Source organism: Leguminivora glycinivorella, chromosome 12 (assembly GCF_023078275.1).
Source record: "Leguminivora glycinivorella isolate SPB_JAAS2020 chromosome 12, LegGlyc_1.1, whole genome shotgun sequence".
NCBI classification, from domain to species: domain Eukaryota; kingdom Metazoa; phylum Arthropoda; class Insecta; order Lepidoptera; family Tortricidae; genus Leguminivora; species Leguminivora glycinivorella.
This window is the reverse complement of record NC_062982.1, coordinates 2,752,432-2,779,143: the sequence shown is the minus strand read 5'-3', so window position 1 is coordinate 2,779,143 and position 26,712 is coordinate 2,752,432. Positions and strand designations below refer to the sequence as shown.

The 26,712-nt window shown below is 37.5% G+C and overlaps 1 protein-coding gene and 1 non-coding gene across 4 annotated transcripts in view; both read right to left on the bottom strand.

Moving 5' to 3' along the window:
- The window catches only part of LOC125231607 (protein lifeguard 1-like), a 34,641-nt gene that overhangs the window by 970 nt on the left and 6,959 nt on the right, over positions 1 to 26,712 (bottom strand). For 2 of the 3 annotated variants that reach the window (XM_048137071.1, XM_048137069.1), the window contains 5 exons: positions 12,539 to 12,714; positions 9,562 to 9,663; positions 5,128 to 5,234; positions 4,724 to 4,883; positions 422 to 551 (listed from right to left, as the gene is read on the bottom strand). In XM_048137071.1, the coding sequence (XP_047993028.1) occupies positions 422 to 551; positions 4,724 to 4,883; positions 5,128 to 5,234; positions 9,562 to 9,663; positions 12,539 to 12,714 (675 nt within the window). Of the gene's footprint in view, positions 1 to 421; positions 552 to 4,723; positions 4,884 to 5,127; positions 5,235 to 9,561; positions 9,664 to 12,538; positions 12,715 to 25,922; positions 25,955 to 26,712 lie in introns of those variants that run through there. The other variant, XM_048137070.1, reaches the window with a different exon arrangement.
- Trnak-cuu lies at positions 7,101 to 7,173 on the bottom strand. Its single transcript has one exon. It is a non-coding gene; the product is annotated as a tRNA-Lys (tRNA).

Below are 26,712 nucleotides of genomic sequence, written 5' to 3'. Positions count from 1 at the left end.
ACATCATCGTCACCCAGTAGACGTCTATGGAACTTTCCATACAGGACGTGACAGACGGTTTGGTGCAACCGACCCTTATTGACTTCAAGCATGCGCTATGGCATACAGTTTTATCAAAGAGGGTCGAGTATTATAGAGAGTTACCGTCGAAGTAAAATGTGTAATCACAGTGCATAGACTGCCATCTCTGGACACAGGCTTAAAACTTTTGAACCTCAGTTTTGACAATTTGGCCCATATTCTTAGCTTGATATGTTTTAAGATGTCAAATATTAATACTAGCGCCATCCAGCTGAGCGTACCCCAAAGGTGTAATGCCATCTAGGCCACTGTACCTTTTTCTGTATGGTACTGAGGTACGTTTTTTTCTTAGACTTTATCTGTCTATACAGAGCTATGTATTTGATGAAGGTTCACTCACCGAGCAATAGCAGCACAACAGTGGCGCACACAAGGAACCCCCCCATCATGGTGAAGTCCCACTTGGTCTGCAGCGCGAATATCGTCAGCGCGAGGCACACGGCCGCCGTCACTCCCACTGCCATCATCACCTGCAACAAAGTTCGAGTATGTATAAATAATTACTGTTGAAGTACAATCTATTCTGACACCTGGTTATTCCATTCTTTTTAGCATTACTCAGTCTTTATTGTTTTTGTAGCTTTAAGTGTAAATTAGTCCTAAGTTAGCATGCTTTTTGTAATTTCTATTTTTAAGCCGCTATGTCTTTGGAAATAATACAAATGTTAACGACTTCCACGATACAGGATCAGCCTAGTGTGGGAGTCACTGCCAACTGTTACTGTTATATAATATTTTTACTTTTTTTTTTTACTTTTTTTTTAAGTAAAATGTATAGTTGGCAACGTATTTCTCTTGCAATACAAACGCCAGTGTCATGGTCCTTGCCGCAGGCCGAACTTTTGGACGGGGGTTTCTCTTAATAACAGTTTTATTTTTGTAGTTAAGTATTTTCATAGGTAGCTTGTTATTTAGTTTTATTTTTAGGTTTAATTTTAGTTTTAATGTTACAGTTTTAATTGTTTAGTCATATTTTTAGTATACCTAAATATATTACTGTTTTTGATATCCTATATAAAGATTTTTCCAAGTTGGAAAAAAACAGTTACAGTAGACTGCCATCTCCGAGTAAAAAAAAAAAAGGAAAAGTATTTATTTACCAAAATGAATAAATTAAACAGTTGTTGTTGTTGTTGGCAGTGACTCCAACACTAGGCTTAGCCTGTATCGTGGAAGTCGTTAACATTTGTATTATTTCCAAAGACATAGCGGCTTAAAAAATAGAAATTACAAAAAGCATGCTGACTTAGGACTACACACTTAAAGCTACAAAAACAATAAATTTAAATTTAATAGACTGAGTAATGCTAAAAAGAATGGAAAACCAGGTGTCAGAATAGATTGTAAAAAGCTCTCGGCGACAGTAAAGATGTTCAGAAAGATGAAATTCATCGGCGCCTGACTCACTAATAATGATAGGCGAATGATGACAAAGCCAGGCGAAGTCACGAATACTAAGCGAAGACAGATGTAGTGCCAGTTACATCAACCACATTTGACAGACACATCATCCTTTTGCATCCTTTTGGAATAGGCTGCGCAGATCTGAAAACTGTATCCTTGCCACTTGTAGTGAGGACTTAAACAGTCCTATTAGTAGGTTTTGGCTGTCTTTGCATCGAGATGCGAACCGGAAGTAAGTTAGTAAACATTAAGGTGTATCTAATTGTAGAAATGTAATGGCTTTTAATTATTTTATTATATTGTATTTTAACTTAATTATTGTTTTTTGTATTTTTACACGTTCTATACACTGTATTGTCTTATTTTACTTCGATGTTTATTTTTGTCATTCATATGGGTTTTTTGCCTGAATTAAAATTGATTTATTTATTTATTTATTTTATTTACATCACCGTCACGCAGCAGACGTCTATAGAACTTCCCATACAATAAAATTTAACGAACGCTCCACTCCCCATTTAACAGAAGTTGGGGGTGTAGGGAACAAATCAAATTATTTTTTTTATTTTTTTATTTGTTTTTTTTAACTTTTAACTGCTATAAATTATAAACTGAAATAAATACCATACACTAAAGAAAAAGCGATCAAGCCTACTGGTGGCGAAGCCGGGAATCGCTGCCGCGATAGCTGGAGACCCGGGTTCGATTCCCTGCTTCGCAACCAGTGGGCTTGATCGCTTTTTCTTTAGTGTATGGTATCTATTACAGTTTAGAAGTTGGGGGTTTGGACGAGGCAAAAAGTAGCCTATGTCACTCTCCATCCCTTCAACTATCTCCTAATAAAATCACGTCATTTCGTCGCTCCGTTTTGCCGTGAAAGACTGACAAACAAACAGACACAACAGTAGTATGAACTAGTATGGATACTTACCCAGTAAGTCATAAAAACATTGGAACCGTAAGGACCGGTTGCATTAAACCGTCTGTCACCGTTAAAGCGCTCGTTAATTTTTTTTGTATGGGAAGTCCATAGTCGTCTACTGCGTGATGATGATGTATCTGTCAAATGTGGTTGATGAACAGGGAGCGTACTTTTCGTGCCGATGACATCAATTTGACGTCACGCTCCATATATGAAATGAAATGAAATGAAATGAAATGAAATTGTTTATTTCGAGTAGCTAATGACTCATACAATTTGTTAGTAAGCTTACGTTTAAAATGTTAGTACTTAAACTAATAATAATAATTACAATATATATTCACTGCTGGAAACATGCATTTCACAGCAGTGTCGCATATACGGACAGTCCAATCTATCCGCTAACATACACAGGATAGGGTTGGGGCTGGCCCGCACCCGGCGCACCAGGGATGTACACCGTTTGCGCATAGTCGTATAAAAACAGTCCACGTGCGCTTCTGCAAACATCCCTGATGCGCTGCAGAAACGAGGCAGCCCCATCAATACCCGGAACGCGTTGTTGTACTGGATCCGAAGGGCTCCGTAAGTCCGCTGCGTATAGAATTTCCATAGGCTGCATGTGTACATGGAAGTACAATACGCTCTAAATAAGGTAAGCTTTACCTCCTTTGTACACCGCGCAAACCTACGTGAAATCATATTTGCCCTAACCGACAGAGCCCTCCGTTCTCGTTCTACGTCCATATTATCTTTAAGGTCAGACGTAACAATATGACCTAAATATTTGAAGCTCCCCACTCTCTCAAGTGGAACATCATTGAGATAAATAGGAGGAACCTCATTTATCCGATTTTTTGGGTCAAATACCATCAAATAACTTTTTGTTACATTGTATTTAAGGCCGTGTTCATGGGCGTACTTCTCACATACATGTAACAATTGACGTAAGCCACAAGCCGACGCGCTAAGCAAAACCATGTCGTCTGCATAGCTTATATTGTTTACGCAAACTGCATCTATATGACAGCCGACACGCATCTTACCCAGCGCCTCAAGTAGTCCATTCACGTACAGATTGAAGAGTGTGGGCGAGGTTAACCCGCCTTGCCTCACGCCACAATCCAATTTGTACGGGTCCGACATCGTGCCTGCCCATCTAACACTATTGACCTGGCCCCCATACCAGTACTTAAGTATACGGATTGTCTCAGAGGGTACTTTAATAACTTCCAGCTTCTTCCACAACACATCGTAGGAGACCAGGTCAAAAGCTTTAGATAGGTCTAAGAAGGCAGCATAGACTGGTGTTTTCCTATCCACGTAATATTTGACAGTATACTTAAGGCACAGTATCGCACTTTCAGTGGATAGACCAGGTCTAAAACCAAACTGATTGTGATTTAGGTGCACGTACTTATTTAACTGTGCATTAAGCAAACTGTCAAACACCTTTGCTATAATGGTCGCAAGGGAAATAGGTCTATAGTTAGAGGAGTCGGATAAATCTCCAGTTTTATTTTTTACGACAGGGACTACAATAGTCCTCATTAAGTCCTCAGGTAGGTAACAGTGTCTAACACACAGCGTGTAAAACATCGCTAACGTCCTTGAGACATGAGGACCCGCATACTGGAGATGTTCAATGCTGAGGCCATCATGCCCCGGGGACTTGCCTCTGGAAATCGAACGAATAGCTCTAGCTACATCCTTAGCCGTAAAACACGGACCAACCGGTTCCGTAATAACCTCAGCACTGTTCATCTCCAGAGATGGTCCGAGCGGCGATTTTACAAAGAACTGTTCTTTGAAATGGTTAGCGATCTCTTTTAAATCACTTTTGCCTCCAACGCTCATATAGGGTGATCACAAATTGTTTTATTGTAAATTATTACTTAATCATTAGTCATCAATCATTTTAAGTTATGAATTTCTTTGCATGGTAATGAATGCAAGAAGGATGGTGTGCTTTACGTTAGAGAGAAATTCTCTTTTCTACGTATTTATTGTAATGTGTTGTTAATAAATACTATTTAATTAAATTTATGTATAAAAACAAATCAAATAATTTTATTCACGTTTCACATTTCAAGTAGGTATTATTTATGCCATATGTAAATGGACTACTGTATTTGAAGTAATTTGTACACGATTAAAATGATTGACGACTAATGATTAATAATTTACAATAAAACTATTTGGGATCACCCTATACGGAGCGTGACGTCAGATTAATGTCATCGGCATGAAAAGTACGGTCCCTGTTGATGAAACTGGCCCTAACTGGGCGAGTTGTGACAAGTAAATGTAACTTACCGCCTCAGGAGCTTTAGTACTAGACACAGCTCCGAGTAAGAAGCTCTCCGCGACAGTAAAGATGCCCAGAAAGATGAAATTCATCGGCGCCTGACGACGCACGTTACCGCAACACGCCATCACGATCAGGCAGACTATAGTCACGGCTAGTGCCACGAACCTGGAAAACAGAGAATCAAAATTAATATACCACCATAAGACAAATGAGGAGTGTCTTTTCAAAAGGACTTATTTCTATAAGTCAACAGGGGTTATTTTTACTAATAAACTGTATGATTAAGTGGTGACCTGGTGTTTTTACGATACGAAGTGACGTTACGAGTCCGTCTGACGCCATTTTTGGAAGCGATGCGTAGGGATGGGGACGTCGACTAGTGATGTCCTTACAGTATTTATTTACTTACATCATGTAGGAATGCTCTCTGAACCACAGCTTGGAGCCCTCGTGGTAGGTGAAGAGTGTGATGAAACCCATAGTGATGAGTAGCTGACACATCAGGATGGAGTACACCTGTAAACATTAATTTCGAAAGATAAAAACTGCCCGAAAAGACGGAAAAAGAAAATGGCGAGAGTTAAGGCTGCTTTCAAGAAAAACGTCAAAATAATGTAAAATTAGTCGGTAAAATACTACACTTTCCGTTATCTAACAGATATATTTAATTCAAATTTCAATTAGAGAATCTTATTATGTTGATTCTTATAAGACTGGATTTTTTTAAACTGACTCACTAAATTAATTATGAATTTTTATCTGATGCACGTTTAGGAAAACCCGCGTATAGCGCTGAATTAATCGATCTTATTTGTAAAATTTGGACAGTTTTGAATACTGAAACTGGTAAATTTATAATACGTATATCCTACCGCTTTGTGTGGTAGGGCACAGCACAGCGGATATCGTCTCGCTCGAATCTAGAGCAGAGCCCAACTCGAGTAGTACCTCCGCCTTACAGAAGACCGCAGCCAAATAGCACTAGACCCTACTCATAGTGTTGTGTTCCTGCCGGTGAGTAAGGCTGCCAGAGCTCAACGAGGGTGCGGTGTGATGATGACGGGTGGACTTACGGGACTAACTTGTTCCGTCTATTGTCCTTTGAGTCGTCGGCAACCCGAACCCTCCTTGGAACTTGTACACTCCTTCTTGCTGTGTACTTAACACAGCAAAAGGGAATGTACAAGTTTCTAATGGGGTGGCAACGCGCATGTGACTCTGTTTGAGTTGCAGGCGTCCATAGGTTACGGTGACCGCTTTACATCAGGCGGGTCGTATACTTGTTTGCCACCGACGTAGTATAAAAAAAAATCCTGTACTACAAACTTCTCAAACTACATTTTTATTATACGGTTTTGAAGAGTGAACGAGGCTAAGACGAAGTAATTTTTTTTCAGAAATTAACTAAAATTAAGTGACAATTTCTTTGAAAATCTACATCACATAGAAGTTATTTTCGTACTAAATTAATCTGCAACGTTTACTAAAATTGCTCTTATGCCTTAGTGACTATAAATTTCTATTATACATTTTTGGCAATTTTTTGAAAACAAGCCTTCACCGTCACAATTATTACCACTTCTCGACATTTTCTCATATTTTGTTCGACCAAGTAGAAAAGTCCTATTATATGTTATAATATATTTGTAAACTACTCAAAAAGCCCTTTAATTTGATACCACACACGGTATGATTAAGCGCTCGGTTGCGATTTCACTATTTTTCACATGAAAGCCCTCTTAAATAAAAAATAAATAAAATTAATATTATAGGACGTTCTTACACAGATTGACTGAGTCCCACGGTAAGCTCAAGAAGGCTTGTGTTGTGGGTACTCAGACAACGATATATATGTATATGTATAATATACAAATACTTATATTTTGATACATAGAAAACATCCATGACTCAGAAACAAATATCTGTGCTCATCACACAAATAAATGCCCTTACCGGGATTCGAAGTTCGATTTCGAACCTATTCTACGTGGTGGGAAAATATACTTTGGCACATCCATTTTGTCAGTAAAAGGGATAAATTATAAAAAATGAAGCGAATAGATGGGCCTCCCCTAAAATAACTTGGCGCCTATTTATTTAACTGTCAGAAATATTTGATAAATAAATTTGTATATGATTCACGGGTCGTCTGGCGTTAACTACTGTGATAATTGCTGGCACTGTGGTAGTTACGTTACAATGTTAACAACACTATACAGTCTATACACATATAATCGTATTTAGTTTTAATCTATCTACGCATTATTTATACAATCCCATCTGTTTATTATTGGCAGTGTTTTTAAAAATGAAAAATGAATACTGTTCCTAAATCTGCCAATTAGCTTCAAAAAAATATAAAAAATAAATGCAAAAAGAATTCGCCCAACGTGGGGCTCGAACCCACGACCCTGAGATTAAGAGTCTCATGCTCTACCGACTGAGCTAGCCGGGCAGTTGACACCTCCATCGAAATTAGGGAACACCTTGTCAATGTGATAATAATGATACTGCACAAATGGTAAACATGAGCTTTATTCAGTGGACACATAGTCTAAAATTAAACTTAGTTGTTCTGATACGACGTTTTGAAGGTTACTCGTTTCGGTTCGGTAACCTTGATAATAATACTGGCGTTTGGCGTTGCACAGTAAGTTTTTGTATAGTTACTGTTACATGATAAGATATAACAAATATAAACAAAAAGTCTGATTTTCAGTACATATACACCGCACAAGTTTATCCATTATAATTATTTAGTTTAGTTCGCTTGTCATAGGGACGCCTTATTGTAAGCGTTAACCCTTAATTTGATTTTGTCCGCTGGGACGGACAACTGATAAAAAAAATTATTTCGCATTTTAGGTAGAATTTTATTTAATTTAACATATGGAAATCGACGCTTTGATGATACATGCTTGATAGAAAAATAGTATTTGAGCACTGTCAACAATCGTTTGACAGTTGCTCGTCAAGATGACACCGCATCAGAAGTCAACTGTTTTTAGCAAAGTATTTATGCGTTTTTCTTTTGTTTTTTGTAGGAACGGGGTATTTCTGTTGTATAAATATTAAAATGCATTACATAATAGTGGCATGTGGTTATGTTTTCAATGTATTTCTCTATTTCTAATACTCATCATCATCTAAACAAGTTGCCCGCCGCACCGGACACTGCCAAATATATACTAAATACGATTTGTCCGCCGTGGCGGACTTTGCCAATGTTGTGGTGACACGTGTTCTAACCAATTATTATTTTATTTTGTTCATTAATTTTGGTTTTTGGTGGCCTTGTATGCTTAGATTTTTTATTTAATCCAACAGCGTGTTTTGCTGGACCAAGCAGTTAAAATTTAGTCACTTATAGGTATAAGTAGTGCGCGGATATTGTGAATGTTACGTGTCGTGCGGTGGGCAATAAACATTAAACAAAAACGGGTAGATAAAAAATTATATTTTTTTTGTCTACCCCGAACATTAATATAAAGTAATATCGGGTAGTCTTGTGTTGTTTATATCTTCGACGACATTTTGCTGATACATCACTGTCACATCAGTTTTCGTGACCACGGCCAGTGCAACCTGGCCGAAAAGTCGGAAAAAAGGCAAAATAATGATATTTGACTTATTAGTGACTTTGAATATTTGTCAATTTGATTTTCATACAAAACATTATATTCGTTAATTTTTAAAATAAATATATGTTGTGAAATACTTGTTTATTTTAAATGACCGTATGTTTGGCAATGTCCGCCTCAGCGGACATATTAATGTATCCCAATATTTGGCAGAGTCCGCTACGGCGGACATACTTTTTTTTCAAAACGAATAAATCTAGATTTTTTTAATATTTTTCGGAAGCTTACACTTGTTATTCAATATATTTAGTAAAATTTGAAAATTAATGTCATCAGAGTCTCTGCCAAATTAAGGGTTAAGCGATAAAATATGACCTATGATTAGAGACACATTAATAATGTATGTTCATCGATCATTTAAAAAAATCTCTTGTATTAAATAATTTATTACATAGTAGGTAAATTACCCTATATTTTTTATTTGTTACTATTCGTTACAGGAATCACGACCAGTTAGACTACTTTAGACCCAGCGATTGCTTTACGTCGAATTCATGAAATTTTTTTTAACCCTCAAATGCATGACCTGACAAAGATTTATTCAAATTTGAATTTTGACATGCTGCCAATAGAGTCAAAAATGCATGATGCATATATATACATCACTATGCCTTTGAGGGTTAATGAAGTGTAAATAAATCAATTTGAAAGGAAGAAAACTCATCATCATTCTCTTGCCCTTATCCCAGTCACTTGTGGTCGGCGCAGCATGTCTTTCTCTTCCATACATCATACATCTCTATCACTCGTCATCTCATCATTAACTTGTTTTGGTTCCATATCATGTCTCACACAGTCCATCCACCTCTTCTTCGGTTTTCCCCTCCCGTTGCTTCCACCACCTTCCACATTCATTCGTAATATCTTTCTCGTCACATGCCTTTCATCCCTCCGCATTACATGTCCATACCATGCTAGTCGATTCGCTCTTACTTTTTCAACTATCGGTGCTACTTTCAGGCTTCCTCTGATATACTCATTCTTTATCTTATCCATTCTTGTGACGCCACACATCCATCTTAACATTCTCATCTCTGCTACATGCAATCTCTTTTTATCCGTCACCTTTAGGGTCCAACACTCTGATCCATACATGACGACAGGTCTGATGACAGATTTATAAATTTTGCCCTTCAGTCGAAGAGGCATCCGGGCGTAGAAAACTATGAATTAAAAATTACGAATGAATGAATGAAACTTACCTTACGAATGAACGATTTGCGGATGCTCTGGTCGTTGAAATCGAACCCCTTGACGGAACCATCTTCTCCCAAATCTCCCGGTTGTCCGTAACCACCAGCCGCCTGAAAAAAAAAACATTACATACGTTATCGTCGTTTTTTTTAATTGTTTAACCCCCGACGCAAAAAGGGGTGTTATAAGTTTGACGTGTCTGTCTGTCTGTGTGTGTCTGTCTGTGGCATCGCAGCTCCCGAACGGATGAACCGATAAAAAATTTGAAAAAACCCCGACATAGTGGACCGATTTCCATGAAACATGGAACACCCGACTACTTCAACTTTCAAACAAAAACAAATCTAAATCGGTTCATCCGTTCGGGGGCTGCGATGCCACAGACAGACAGACAGAAACGTCAAACTTCTAACACCTCGTCGTTTTTGCGTCGGAAGTTAAAAAACGAATAATAACTTAATAACGAATCGATTGGATTCTCATTTATTAGTGGCGCCTCCAATGTATTATCACAGAATATATAATAGTACAAGTACAGAAGGCCCACTGCTTTGATGTTCACAAAATGCCGCCTTTTAAATACCTACAAAATTCTAATAAAGAAAAGAGCCGCACGTGCGCAGCGTCGGACGATAGGGTTGCCTATGGGTTAAAACGAATTAATACTCATATAAAATGTTATACTATTATATTCAAGTCTTAGGTACTTTCTAGGTATACATATATACCTCTATTATATCCATACAGTATTTATATATTTTTGTTTAAGTCCCAACGTCACAAGCCTAGTTGAACTTTTCCGTGGGACTTAATCAATATTAGATCTGTGTAAGATTGTCCTATTCTATTCATGATGTCTATTTAACTAAACATAACATATGAACCTAAAAAAAAAACTCGCGACGTAAAGTAACAATAGAAAGTGCGAACGTGCGTTCCGTGAGAACGCGCGCCACCCCTGATTAGGCCGCGAACGCATGTACTTGTAGCGCGGCGATAGAATCGCGGAGTGAGCCGCCCCTGGTATTATACTGACCTTAGATTAATGAGTGACCTTACTCAAGTAATATGAGTCATTTGACTACAACGCGATGTTTCTTAATATGACATAACAAGATCAATGACACTAGAGACAATGAGTGGAATAGTGTGTTAACCTTAACTATTTTATTATTATTATAAATGGGCTTACTCTTGGCCACAGACTAGCCAAAGGCAAATACGTGGCCTACGATGGAGTGAGCTCGCCCAGAAGATGTCTGTTCTGTGTTCACCCTTGATTTGAAGGTTACGCTACATAAAACCAAAGATGTAACTACGTATAGACAGATAAAGTCTAAGAAAAAATATTTATTCAAAACCATACAGAAAAAGGTACGGTGACCTAGATGGCGATACACCTTTGGAGAACGCTCGGCTAGATGGTGCTAATATTAATATTTGACATTTTAACACATATCAAGCTTAAGAACCAAATTGTCAAAACTGAGCTCGAAAAGTTTTAAGCTTGTGTCGAGAGATGGCAGTCTATATGCACTGTGATTACACATTTTACTTTGACAGTAACTCTCTTTAATACTCGATTCTCTTTGATAAAACGTATATAGACAGAGACACAAAGCGTTTGGCTAACGAAGCACAAGCGTTAATCACCTTGGCTAAGCCGGCTTGAACATTATTTGGAGTTGGTAATTTTGATAAAATTTGAAATATTATTATAGCACTTACATGCAAAACAGAACTTAGTCCTACAAACATTGTTTTTCATAAGTAAATAGTGATAAGAAATTAAATGTATAAAAATTATACTTTTTATGAGACATTATGTTGCAACATTCGATTTTAAGAATTAACTATATATTTATTATAAATAAAATACAATATACCATAAATGATTTTTGTTCACATTCACAACCTACTAGATTCATAACATAAGTCATAACAAACTCATAAAACTCATGTGTGTTTAGCAAAGACCTATAATAACTTCGTATAGACAGATAAAGTCTAAGAAAAAAACGTACCTCAAAACCATACAGAAAAAGGTACTGAGGTAGATGGCGATACACCTTTGGGGTACGCTCGGCTAGATGGCGCTAATATTAATATTTGACATTTTAAAACATATCAAGCTCAGAATATGGGCCAAATTGTCAAAACTGAGGTTCAAAAGTTTTAAGCCTGTGTCGAGAGATGGCAGTCTATGCAATGCGATTACACAGTTTACTTTGACAGTAACTCTCTTTAATACTCGATCCTCTTTGGTGTTTAGTAAAACGTCTCACTTTGTCGGTTTCCATTAAGGCGAGATTTACTTGCATCTTTATATGAATAAACTGACAAAGCGGCTTTACAGAAATCGACAAAGTGGGACGTTTTTCCGTGCACACTGTAATAATAAAATTTATATTTCACTGTTAATTTTTGACTGGACGCTCGCGCACTGTCCTATGGCTAAATTACATATCTAGGCCAGTAAAGTAATAGTTATTTGTTATACAAGGGGGCAAAGTTGTATTTTAACGCCGAGTGTGGAATTGAAAAACGAGCAAGTGAAAATAATTCGAGTGGTTCATCCGGCAATAGTAGATTACTATACGAGGAAACTACAACGCAAGAAAATGCGTTTATCACTGCTTCCAGTAGCCACGGGTGGTAAATGATCTTAATTACTAGATTCAAACTTTTGTCAATTTTAAAGCTTAGTTTGATCTTTATCTAGTGGATAAAATGTTTTTCATTGTCGGCTAGTGAGGGGAAAATAAATGTCTCAGATGTCATTGTCGGCCGAGGCGGAGCAGAGGTTAACAAACGAGTGCAGCATTTTTGTTTACTGGCCAAGGTGTGTATACTATTTTTCTGATCGACAAAGCCGGGAAGCGGTAACTTGTAACTTCGTAGCGCATCGGCCTGGATTTTGTCGCTTTCCGGCGCGAGGACAAAAAAAATATTTTTTGTTAAGGTAATCATGAAAACATTACTCACTTCACCAGCATATCCTGGAGCGCCATATCCCGGCTGGAAACCAGGCTGCGGTGGATATCCTGGCTGTGCCGGGTAACCCGCTTGAGGGGGATATCCACCTTGCGGGGGATAGCCTCCTTGCGGGGGATAGCCTCCTTGAGGGTAGCCGCCTTGCGGGTAACCACCCTGGTTCTGATCTGTGGATTGAAAAGGCAATTGTAAGTATTGACAGGGGCGGCTCACTCCGCGATTCTATCGCCGCGCTACAAGTACATGTCAGCGGCCGCGAGTTCGCGGCCTATTCATTGGCGAAGACCTTCGCGCGGCGCAATAAAATTCAATGTTGGCTGCTCGCGTGCGGTCCGTTTGTTAATGTAGGTAAGAATTTAGAATGGCGGCATTTTGTGAACATCAAAGGAGTGAGCCTTCTGTACTTGTACTATTATATATTCTGTGGTATTGATGATTGTTTATTTGATCAGCCGAACAAAAGTCTGTGCGGAAAAGGAACAATTCTTCGTGTAAGGCTTGAATGGCCGCTTGGGCGTGCAGCGAGGCGGGCGAGCGTGCGTCCACCCTATGTAGCGTCGACTCAGGACACCTGTATATGAGCTTCAATTGTTTGACAAGCACGCTGCGCTCCGCCCCGCTGCGCGATCAATATCAGGGCTCGGGTATCGGTTGAATTTTCAAACCGTTATCATGTACTTGCGGCAAAACCTTTAAATTTCGTTTTCGCTCGAAAAACCGTTATTTTTAAACCGGTTTTTAGGGGAACGCTTTCATAAAGGTTTCGTTCGATTAACCGGTTTAGAACAAAATAAACCGGTTTATTCCACAGTATGATAGGAAATACTGTTCTAACCAAAGAAAAAAAGTCGCTGCGTGAACCGTGAACGTAGATATTTATGTGGTGCCGGTGCGTCTTGCCGCTCGTCGAATAAACCGGTTTATTTCGGTTAAAACAAATTTCTCATAACGTTCGCGTTCTTTAGAAAGTTTGGAGTAAAATCGAAATAAACCGGTTTCGGTTCCGAGCCTTGATCAATATCAGCATGCACTCAGGCCTCACACTTCTCTTTCCGAACAGACTCTTAGTTAAACGGGATAGGTGGTTATGATACCTACCTGTGTGCGTAGCCGAATGGCACAAACGCTCCCGAAACGCTCGTAGATATCTATCCCTATCGCTCTTGCGTATTGGCACGACAGAGCCAGACTACCTTTCGCGGCGTTTCGTTTTCGTTTCGCGTCGCAGAAATGCCATTCGGCTACGGCACCTGATCACCTCATGGATTGACAGTTTTTGATGCTGATTGTACGTATTAACAAAGCTACGAAACGTATTTAAAGCAGGGTGCGAATTGGTGGGACATACCAGTACCTATTACATTTTAGTAACCATCACTGACATTAACATGCGGCACAATTAATAATTTAAGATGATAATAGTAGGATTATGTATTGGTATAAATAGTGTAAATACAAGCATGCTTGATCTAAATGTGAAATGACCTGTATAATTATAATCATGAAGTTAATGTGCTGCTTGCTCTAGTTTAGGTATATATTTTTAGCATATACAAATTGTCTTATATTGTCTATTTTATGTCCGTGATTTCAAACACAATCATGTATTGTTTAATGAAATAAATAAATGAATGAAATGGTAATAGTAAAAAGTTATTTTCACCGCACCAACTGTTAAAGGCTTACTTTGCTATTCGAAAACAGGTATCAAAATTGCATTTTATCCACAAGAGTGCAAAGTAATTTCATACAAATTTTAACTATAAATGATGATTTTGAATCATAAATATTGAATTTAAATTGATAGATTTGATTTAATTTGATGTTTTATAGTTAGTATTTTGTTCGTGTTGGTGTGGTGAAAAATGTTGTGTTTCACTAGGTGGCAAAGTTTGTTTAACCTTCGTGCCTTGAAACCCTCGCAACGCTCAAGATTCCACTTTTTGAACCACTCGCTATGCTCGCGGTTCAATATTGGAATCTTTCGCTTGCTCGGGTATCAATATTGGCACGTGCGGTTAAACAACTACTATGCCCGTGTAAAACAAATAACTATTATTTACACCTCATAAGCGGTCATCGCAAATTTTCTAGCAATTTCGTTGCAGCAGCATTTTCGTGTTTAAGGCATATCGTGACTACTTTTAAAAATCTCGTATCTCACGCTGTTCCTCAAAGTTAAAACGCAGTAAGTCTATATGCATTCCATACATACTTACTACAATTTTCTTTTCATTGACAGACGAAGATACAAGTTTTTTTAAAAGTAGTGACGATATGTATGTCCTAATCTAGCTGACATAGTCAATTAGGATTAATAACAGTAATATGAAACTTAATTGATCATCTGCCTAAAAAACCATACTAATCCATACTCTGTGATCCATACTTAATATTATAAATGGGAAAGTGTGTGTGTCTGTTTGTTTGTCCGTTCTTCACGGCAAAACGAAGATTGTCGTGTTTTTTAAGTGGAAATAGTTGAAGGGATGGAGAGTGACATAGCCTACTTTTTGTCTCTTTCTAACGCGAGTGAAGCCGCGGGCAAAGGCAAAGGGTATAAATGGGAAAGTGTCTGTCTGTTTGTTTGTCCGTTCTTCACGGCAAAACGAAGCGACGAATTGTCGTGTTTTTTAAGGTCATAATTTTGTTCAATTTGAAATAGTTTTAGCAAATTCCTATTATGTATTTGGAGTATATTGCGATATAATTCTAGGTAACCTAAGAAAACAACATGACCATCCACTTTTTCTTTGCACATCGATTGAAACTATTTGGCAACGTTTCAAGTCTTGCTGCAAACACTAAACATACACTCATCGTTGAAAATCGTAGATACAATGTTTTTTTTGCGTTTCTTAGGGACCGGCCACATCTAAGAGACGCATGTCCTGAGGTGCAGAACGGACGTCCGCGCTACGCCGCCTGAATGTAATTCAAAAAGCGTCAGGCGTTCAACATTCAGGCGGCGTGGCGGAGACGTCCGTTGCGCGCCCCGAGACAGGCGACGCTTAAGTGGGAACGCCGCCTTATTTGTAATAGCGTCAAATCGATAGATGGTAAATTTGGTCACTTAACCCTTAATTCCATGACCTTGAAAATATTTATTCAAATTTGAATTTTGACATGCTGTCAATAGAGTCAAAAAAGCATGATGCATATACACCATGTTTTTATTGAATTCCGTTAACTTTAACGGAAGGTTCTTTAGATCAAATACAATTCATTTCTCTAAGAAACTAACGTAGCGTCTTAACTCTTACGGTTATCGAGTTATTAAAAAAATAATAGTTATTTGTTATACAAGGGGCAAAGTTGTATTTTAACGCCAAGTGTGGAATTGAAAAACGAGTAAGTGAAGGGATTCTATAGTTGAACCACGAGCGAAGCGAGTTTCGAGAATAGAATCCTGAACTAGCGATGTTTTAACACACGAAAGTAAAATACATTTGCAAGTGTAATTGTTTTCCCTTCACTATAGTGAGGAAACTACAACGCAAAAAATGCGTTTATCACTGCTTCTTAGTAGTTCCAGAGGTGGTAAATCATCTTTATTACTAGATTCATCAACTTTTATCAACTTTAAAGCAGTTAATTTGACTTTATTCAAGGTCCAGTTACTTTACCCACTAGTGGATAAAATGCGTTTTTTTTTTACCCGCTGGTGTCAAAGGACAAAACACGTGTTTCCGAGCTAGTGAGGGGAAAATTGCACATCAACCACAATACAAAAAAAGCAACTACACGAAAAATTTACTTCTTGAAAATAGCTTCGATAACATTAAAAGCATTCAGGAAAGTATAAAGCAATCAAATAATCGATAAGTTAGAAGTGAAGTTCAATTCTATGGTGTTCAATCAATTTGATGCGTTTCAACGTTAGAAATTAGATCTTTTTTTTTTAATGAAAACTCTTTTAAATTTGTGGCAGGAGAGCCGACTGGCCGTACTTTACGTATCTACTTGGATTTTCAATCAATCAATCAGAGTACTGTAGACCGCCAAGACGACTGTTTTTTTTTTTTTTTTATGGAATAGGAGGCAAAGTTTTGCGGCGAGTAGGTAGCTCCCAATGTGCAAGATCAATCGCGCACGAAGTTTATTCGTTCGTTTATGCCACAGAACACCCCACTAGAAGCCAAATGCAAGCGATATTGTTCGAGACGCAAATCACCAATCCTTGCGGGGTGAGGCGGGCGCGCACGGTGCTGCCATTGGTCGTTTCAAATAATGGCGCGCCTTTATGATTAGCAGTAGGGATGGGAATGGGACATGTCTATTATAGACAATGGTACCGGTACCAGTACTGTGGTGAATTTGTTTTGCAACAAATTATAATATTATAATTAAATTATAATAAGGCCTAGTTACCCTTCGGGTTGGAAGGTCAGATGGCAGTCGCTTTCATAAAACTAGTGCCTACGCCAAATCTTGGTAGTAGTTTCCAAAGCGGACCCCAGGCTCCCATGAGCCGTGGCGAATGCCGATGCCGGGATAACGCAAGGAGGATGATAATTGTGATAGCATCTCAATAAAAATCATTCTAGTAACTAATAACTAAACTGTGCATTTTTACTTACGTTTACTAAGTTAAATAACCAACTAAATATTCTAAACTAATCAATGAACTAAATACCACTACAGACTCTACAGATTCTAGATAATTATTCACTATTACAAATCTGCTTTCTTTTATATTTCATAAAATGGTAGCACATGGTACGAACGGCAGTACGAAGTTCCCGCAACAGACATAAACTAACATGGCCCCATGCCTAGTCGTTTACGTGAAAGGGATAGCATATCACATTTTTAACTCGGTAAAGAGGGATGGACGCGCCTCGGCGCCGCTCAGCACAACCATATTGACCAGTATAAATGAACTCCGCGGACAATAAACAATATTCAACAAAATAATTAATTTGACTTAACTGTGGAATGTTGTTCCATCTTTTTTACATGTAGAAGTGTTAGAAGACTTGCCACACCACTTTATGCTGTAAGAGACCATTGTTTGCAACCAAAATTGATTATTTAAGATTTTTTCCCGAGCGGACACGGACACTGTTAGCGGGTCGTATACTTGGGCGCTACTGATCGGTGTCGCACGCGTTCAAACTTTTATAAACCTGATTTGTCGTATGCTTGGTGACCGCGAGTCGCCCTGTAAGGGCCATCTTGTTGTATTGATCTGTGGTTTATGCATTTAACGAACGAGTCTAGTGACTTTTTATACAATAGAAATTAGAAAGTGCGAGTAGGTATATACTATATACATATATACCTAAATAAGATACTAGTAGCGTCTTTGTGAACAAGTTTCGGCGTAGCCTCAAATTTAAAAATAGTACGTTACGTTAGGTACAAGTGCGTAAAAAAGGAAGTTCGAAACGAGTGGCGATAAATTAAAACACGACCGAAGGGAGTGTTTTAAATCGGTACGAGTCATAATCTTACAAAAATCAAATCGAGTGCACGACTTTCTCAGATAATGAATTTTAAGACTGTCTGTTGCCGGCCTTATATTTCCTAGTAATATTACCAGTTTCAACTTGCCTACTAACGCAGACGGAGACACATGAGTCACCCACATTGCTATAACATTTCACTTAACACAGTATTTTTAAACCCTTGTATTTAAAACTAACTCTTCATCGGAACCGTCTAACGCGCTTTATAGACACATAATAACTGTTGTTTATCTACCTACATCGTTTATCGATTGGAATAGTACAAGGCATGAAATAATTGTAGTTCGATCAAAAGCCTGACTATTAAGGTGTAGGTTTATAATACAGTCCAAGAAAATGTAGTATTATAAACTACTAGCTTTTGCCTGCGGCTTCGCTCGCGTTAGAAAGAGACAAAAAGTAGCCTATGTCACTCTCCATCCCTTCAACTATCTTCACCTAAAAAATCACGTCAATTCGACGCTCCGTTTTGCCGTGAAAGACGGACAAACAGACAGACACACACACTTTCCCCATTTATAATATTAGTATGGATAATATTCCTGTCGGTGAGTGCTCAACGAGGGTGCGGTGTGCTGATGACGGGAGGACTGACGGAACCTGTTCCGAGTCCTTTGAGTCTTTAATATAGACAAGGGAATGTACAAGTTTCCGTAACGCGCCTGTGACACTGTTTCAGTTGCAGGCGTATTGAATTGGCAAACGTAGTAAAAAAAAAACATCTATCGCAGGTGTATGGTTTTTTAGAAAAAAATACTAATTTAAGAAACTAACTATAATGGACCTAACTAATATGCAGAAGTTAACGAAATTCAATAAAAACACGGTGTATATACTCTGGACACATCCAGCAAATCAATAGAAAAAGGCACGTTATTCTATTGTCTTTTTTAACCGTTTACTTCAAACATTAGCCAAAACAATAAAACAAGTATGAGTTAATCATCAAAGTAATTTCAATAATGAGCTGTGACGTAAGCTACACAGAATTTCAAATGCGGTGCAAATTTATGGATACCAAATGCATTTCAGGAATAAGGGAACAACTCTTCGCGAAAACATTTTTAATTTACCGCTACTAAGGGCCAGTTGCATCAAACACATTTGACAGACCCATCATCGTCACGCAGGCCACGCAGCTTATGTCTAAGGAACTTTCCATACGATAAAATTTAATGAACGCTGACAGACGGTTTGATGCAATCGGCCCAAATACCTAAACTTAAAGTAGGACTGAGCTGGACATGTCTACCGCATGCCGAATGAAATGACTTATGGGCACAGATAACCATGGAGTGGGAGCCCCATCATCCGGCAGACCGGCGATGGCGGGATAACTTGCCTTTTTGACAGACTGCACGGAAAAAAAATATTTTAACAATACTACCAGAACGTTTAGTAAAATAGATTTATCGTAACTGATACTACAATCTCGTAATAAAAACAACTGTATTGTTACGTTTACTATATCTTGAATTCAATAGAACTAAGCAAACATTAATATGCACTAAACAGTTCTGTTTGAATTACATATACGAGAACTCTAGTTTTATTTACAACTAATAGAATAAAGGTTACGATAATTCTATTAACAAGAAGCTTCTTGTAATGCCAAAAAAATAAAAATTATCTTTACAATCTTAATCTTAGCGGTTACTATCACAGTATACTTCCTGTAACTTTTTTATACGTTGCCATTACTTTGTAGTTCTCGTAAAGAAATAAAAAGAATATTCTTGTAATGTAAACTCAACGAAGAGTTATATTTAAAAATATTATGTTTGTATAAATATGTACGCATCGCTGTCAACTCTATTATTTGTATCGTAGCGAATGCCATCGCAGTATAGTTGATATGACTGTTTTATAAGTTGGTATTACTTTGCAGCTCTTGTAAATAATGACAATAATATTCTCGTAATGTATACTGGTGAACAAATAGTTCTGTTGAAAAAGTATTTAGTTAGTATAAATATGTGTTTCGTTTTTGTAACGAAACGCCATGTTTAAGTACCATTGTATATCTTAGTGAATGCTATAGCAGTATAGTTGATTTTACTTTGCGCCTCTTGTAAAAAATAACAATGATATTCTCGTAATATACACCGAAAAATAATTGTTATAACAAAAATATTGTCCGCATAAATAAATGTTTTGCTTGTGTAACGAAACGCAATGTCAAAGCGCTTGCGGCGTGGTCGGCGGCCATTTACGTGTCATGAGAGATCACGCGTGGACGCGGATCGCAATAGGTTATATTATTTATCGTTAAACGTACTCACTACGTATTATCCATTCGTTTGGTAGTTTCCATTTTAGGAAATGGATGAAGAGGTGCAAAAACTCTTGCAAGGATGGGAGATGGCAGAGTTGGCAAAAGCAGGTGAGTCATGTACCGTACATGTAGAACTTAGTAGATAATTAGAATGGTGAGTAAAAAGGCATTTAATGTTGTATTCATTTTACATTGCATACAAATTCATACGACATTACGTGGGCAAAATCTAAATACTGAACTAATAAGGACTGTCCACGATAAAAAGTGGTCATACATAACATGATAAATCTTTCTTCCTGAATGCACATTTTGAAGCAATATTATATTTTGATAAATCTGTATACATAAAACTATATAATAATTAAAGCTATTCCTTATAATGCTTTAGTGTGTCTGAGGTTTCGCCGAATGTATACCATCAAGCATTTCATTTCTTGTACAGTGTTTTTTAACAAACTTCACACGCTTCCTGGCACAATTTTATAAATACTTATATTTTTATAAGCTGTTTTACACACATTAGAATGACATCTTAGCAGACAAAAAAATACTTTTTGAAACTCATTTCGACTTTTGGGAGTCAGGAAGACTTTCTACTCCAAGCACTGACAGTTGTTTTTGTATGGAGAGCCAAAAAGTGTCAAAAAGTCGAATTCAGCAAAGTTAGAAAATCTCAGTACTTTCTTAATCTGATTACAATCAGAAAAATGATTACTATCGTAAAATCAGTATGTAATAGGGTATATTTTGGCTATTATAATTAAACATTAAAAAAATATTTTTGTCATTAAAACTGTTGTACTTAAAGACTGCAAGAAGACACTGTACAAAAAAATATTGTTATCATGAGATACATACTGCTAAAATTCATAGGCCACCTAAAGTTTATAATTTGTTTGTATTTTTATAATGTAGTTTGATATCTCAAATTATTTGACAAACATGCTGCTTATAAATTCTCATTGTATCAAAAGATTTACCATGTTATATATGAAAACTTTTTATCGTGGACAGTCTTTATATATATCTGAAGTGGACGTAGAATATTACTTATTGTAAAATTTATTCATAGAAATTTTAATGTCTTTTTCAGATGATTTACAATGGTTGCAAGTTTCCTGTGACCCATGCCATACTGTGGAACAAAAGTGGAAAAATTCTGCAAAATATAAATTTTGGACGAAATGAAGGACGGTTCTATTAACACTGACGAATATATGAACAAAGTCTTGCACTAAGGATCGTTGAAATATATTTTTTAACAAATTATATAATTATTTTATTTACTTTCAGATTCACCAATTTTCACCGCTCATAGCATCCATTCCATATGCTGGGTGACCCAGGTTTCCGGATCCCAGTTTCAACTCTAGGCTTCTGTCTCTTGGAACTGGTCCTAGCAACCTGCATTTTTATCGGTAGGTACCTATGAATTTGTCTGTGCACTGTATAGACAACTAACATTTCTTGTAAATGTAAGAAAAGGTTTGTTGTCTATACAAGGTGGTACAGTAGGATTAAAGGCTGAGCCACGCCAGATACGTGTACGTAGACGTGCGCGTAGCGTACGCGGTGTAAATGACGAATCCTCATTAGAGATTACACCGCTTGTGTGACGTGTTTCCCGTGTGTGTCTAGCGGTGTATCATCTCTTTTGAAGATTCGTACTTTACAGCGCGCACGCCACGCACACGTCTACGTACACGTATCTGGCGTGGCTCGGTCTTTAATCCTACTGAACCACCTTGTATAGACAACAAACCTTTTTTTACATTTACAAGAAATGTTAGTTGTCTATACAGTGCACAGACAAATTCATAGGTACCGATAAAAATATAACACGTTAACGCAATTGTATATTTATTAGAGAGTACCATAAATGCAGTTGCTGTAACTAACTTTCTTGTTCTATCAACCATTTAATGAAGTTTACATAAATGAAGAGAATGTAATATATATCAGATGACTTGTATTCTTAACGATACCTATTATTGGCCTAACTAAAGTTTTATAACCTTTACAAGAATTTCTTGTGGAGTTTACATTATTTTGTTTATTTAGACACTCCATTTGTTATAAATACTGAATAATCTAGTAATACACACAATTTGACTGTGTGACCCTTACAATATTTTTATTTTATGATACGTAATGTATATATTACCTTTACAAGAATATATTGTCAAGGTCACATTTCATTTATTAAGCTCTGCAAGAAAATATTATTTATTTGTACGGTCCACGTGTTATGATTACTAAATATTCTAGTAATACACGCTATTTTAATGTGTAGCAATTACAAGATAACTAGTTCACTAAGCTCAACGCATTTAAACAGACTAGTTTAGTTATTTATACTATGTGAACAATTGTCCCAGAATTTACTAGATTTTCTCGTTCAGATTACACTATTCAGGTATCATGGACGAGACTTTTTTCTCCGTGAGGCCTGGTCTATAACAGGATCAAATAACCTACTAAAGAACAATATTATTGTATAATAGTGTTAGGAATCACTGTTATGCTATCAATTTGCGCTATTAAGGTTCCCAACAAGCCGCTTATAGTATTTTTAGTAGTCGTATTTTAACAGAAATTAAAACCTAACTATACCACTATTTTGGGATATAGTGGCTTTGGAAAACACTGCTACAGTATTTAACACTGTAGTAGTTATATGAATACCATTATAAAGCTATTTTGCTGTATAATGAAGTTTTCAGGATACGTTTATATAGCTTTGAAAAGCGTTAATAGTCGTTTTCTAATGCCTTTTATATCTCATCGCCGTATACGTCACAATTACTCTTTTATATCACAGAACTGTGGATTAATGGTTTCGGTATCTCTTTTAAAACACAATAGCGTTATAGCTGACTTTACTATATGTTTTATAAAAAAAAAATGTTTAGAAGATCTTTCTATCGTAAAACATTGAAAACAAGTATTTTTTTCTATATAAAGAACTTATAAGTTAAACTGGATCATAGTTAAAGTCTCATGCAACCCTAATTGAATCCACAATGGCGGGCTTATGGCAGTGAATGCGTATGATAAGTGACATAGTCGAACTATAAAAGCGTATGTTTTACTTCTTGGATCCATAGTAGAAACTATGGTGTCAATAATTTTATTGTATTAAATTATATTTATTTATTTTATTCAAAACAGGTATAAATCGAGGGCGCACTTAAAATACTCCATTAAACTAATATTCTTTTAACGGTAAAATTTCCATCGCATACCTTTTTGCAGTAATGATGGAATTATACGAAATCCAAATTATTTTGATTGACACTAAACTTCACAAGTTCACACGCCACTTTTCATAAAGTTCCTCGTTTGTTAAATATTACACACATTAAATTATTTTAGAAATTTCATTCATTCGCATTAAAAGGGACGGCAACTGCTATTACAGAACAAAAAACCTGTATAACGGAATCTCAAATGCTACTATAGCATAAATTGATACTATAATAGCGTTACTGTTGTCCTCTATGTCAACAAATTAGCACAATAGTCATCATCACATCACCATTATAGACCTTAAACGTCACGGATGTTACTGCTATAGCCCTATTATATCACTAAATGGCTGCATAATTGCGCCAAATCGGCTCTACAGTATCAATATAGACTATTTATAGGACTATTTAATGTGATTTAATTTGGTGCTCTCGACCACTATAGGACCAGAAATTGTTACTTGGGGAGTATACACTGTGTCCGTTATGTCGTGGATAACATTATGTTAGACGTAATGAGCCGACCCTTAAGTATGCTAATCCTATTAGAATACGCGATACCTTGTAACACATATGCCTCGTGGGAACTGTCATGCATAAAGTCGCCGTCAATAGAATTTGTGAACAATGTAAACAAACCTTGTAGTCAAAATGTCTTTTATTTCCATTCTAACTCATCAGATACTGGCTAAATCCATGTGTTATTTAATCAATTCATCTCAAGCCGTGTCTTGCATGGGCGACGATCGCGCGACCGTCGCCGTCGCGTCTCACCGCATCGTCTACTTCCATATCGATAAGGTTTGATTTCGTATGCGTCGCATCGCCGTCGCGCGACCATCGCGCGACCGTCGCCCACGCAAGCCACGGCGGCACATTATGATCCTCAATCTTTAAAATAATAGAATTGTGCTAAAATATTGATATTTTATATAATAGTTTGTTTACATTGTTGTCAATTTCTATTGACGGCGATTTTAGCTGATATCGCTTGTACAATAGTCAATAATCGACAGTATTTTGCGAACTCAGGACGCAGGTCCTATATCCTCATAGAAAATAATTTAATTTGTATTTTTTAGTAGACACACTACTATTTTAACTATAAACTGAAATAAATGTCATATACAAAGAAAAAATTACCAAGGCCTCCAAGTGTCCAAAGCTGGGCGAGTGGTTTGAGGCATCCGTCGCGATAACGGAGGACGCTGGTTCGGATCCAGCTTTGGACACTTGGAGGCCTTGGTCATTTTTTCTTTGTATATGACATTTATTTCAGTTTATTAGTAATTAAGACTCCGGGGACAGTAAAATAAAGAAGCACACAATACATCCCTACACTGAGAGAAAATACAACCAGTTTTCATGTTCGTTCAACAAGTTTTTTGGTTAAAATAGCGCCTACGTGCTCTTTGGTTCAAACAACAAGCTACTTGTCATTTGAATCGGCAATATATTTGAATCAACAAGTCGATTTTATAAAAACAACCTGACACATATTGTTTTAAACATACGTTTGGCTGATTCAAACGGATAAACCGCAACAAGTCGAACTTGTTAAATTCACAATGCAAATTTCTCTCAGTGTACCAATTTGCAATGATCAACAATTCTATAAGTTCCATAATTCCCATACATATCTAATGGCACAATTTATTCTTTAAACCTACAAATCCTACAATACTGTCAATAAGTTCCTCCAGTCATTGCCCTCCGTATCTTCTGGCCGAAGACCATAATTAAGAAATGAGAATTTGTGGAGCATGTGCAACCTCTTATCGCCCAGAAAGTGGCTCTGGGGAAATGGAGATGGATTGGTACCCTTCGAAAAGAAGCTATCAATAGCGCCAGTTTGAGTGACGGCCTCAAGGAGGAAAGCGAGCCCTCAAACGCCCCGTACTCACCTGGAGGCGGAGCGTAGGGAACTAGCTGCGGGAGTTCAGACTGAGCTGGAATGAGACCAAGGCGGTGGCACAAGATAGAAAGGCGTGGTAGGATCTTGTGGAGACAAAAACAACAATACTGTATAACCACAAAATTAAAATTTTGAAAAGACCCCCGACCGCGACATAGTAGACCGATTTTCATGAAACATGGCTAAGAACACTCCCGATTAACTCAGCTTTCAGACAAAAAAACTAAATCTAAATCGGTTCATCCGTTTGGGAGCTACGACGCCACAGACAGACACACACACAGACAGACAGACAAACAGACAGACAGACAGACAAACAGACAGACAGACACGTCAAACTTATAACACCCCGTCGTTTTTGCGTTGGGGGTTAAAAACGCCCTGCTTTAATAGGATTTTACTTACGAAACTCGCTAATCACCATACCTTTTCCTTTATCTACTAAAAATAACAAATATCTCACTATTCACTGTCGACATAACACCAATAACAATGCACAACTGACAGTCATAATCATATCACAAGTCTTAGCCGCCTACAAAAAACCTATTCAGACCTAAATGAAACCTAACATAGTCACAGTTACCTAAAGTTGAAATTCGAAAACCAAACACTAAATACACGTCTAACCGTTTCAGGTAACTATTTACAACTTACAACCAAATTATAAACCTAATAAAAATTACCTAAAGTTCAATTTCGTATATTCATAATACATCGATAACCTCCTGCAGATCTAAAATGGACCTAATCACAATTATTTTAAGTAGTTTTTGTATTGTGGTTAACCTTTTAGCACAAAACAATTGCTAATTTTCCAAGGCCTCTTTGTGTGTGCGTATTGGCATACGCATGACGTGTTCAATTAAATCTGCACACTTACACGAACAACCTAACCATAAATGTTGTTGGGGCTGTCTAGTTTCTGCAGCGCATCAGGGTGGCTAGCCGAATGGCACAATCGCTCACGAAACGCTCACGAAACGAAGCGCTAGTAGATATCTATCTCTATCGCGCTTGCGTATTGGCGCGACAGAGCCAGCGGCGTATCGCTTTCGTTTGGCGTCGGAGAAATGCCATTCGGCTACGGGGCCAGGGTGGCTAGCCGAATGGCACAATCGCTCACGAAACGCTCACGAAACGAAGCGCTAGTAGATATCTATCTCTATCGCGCTTGCGTATTGGCGCGACAGAGCCAGCGGCGTATCGCTTTCGTTTGGCGTCGGAGAAATGCCATTCGGCTACGGGGCCTG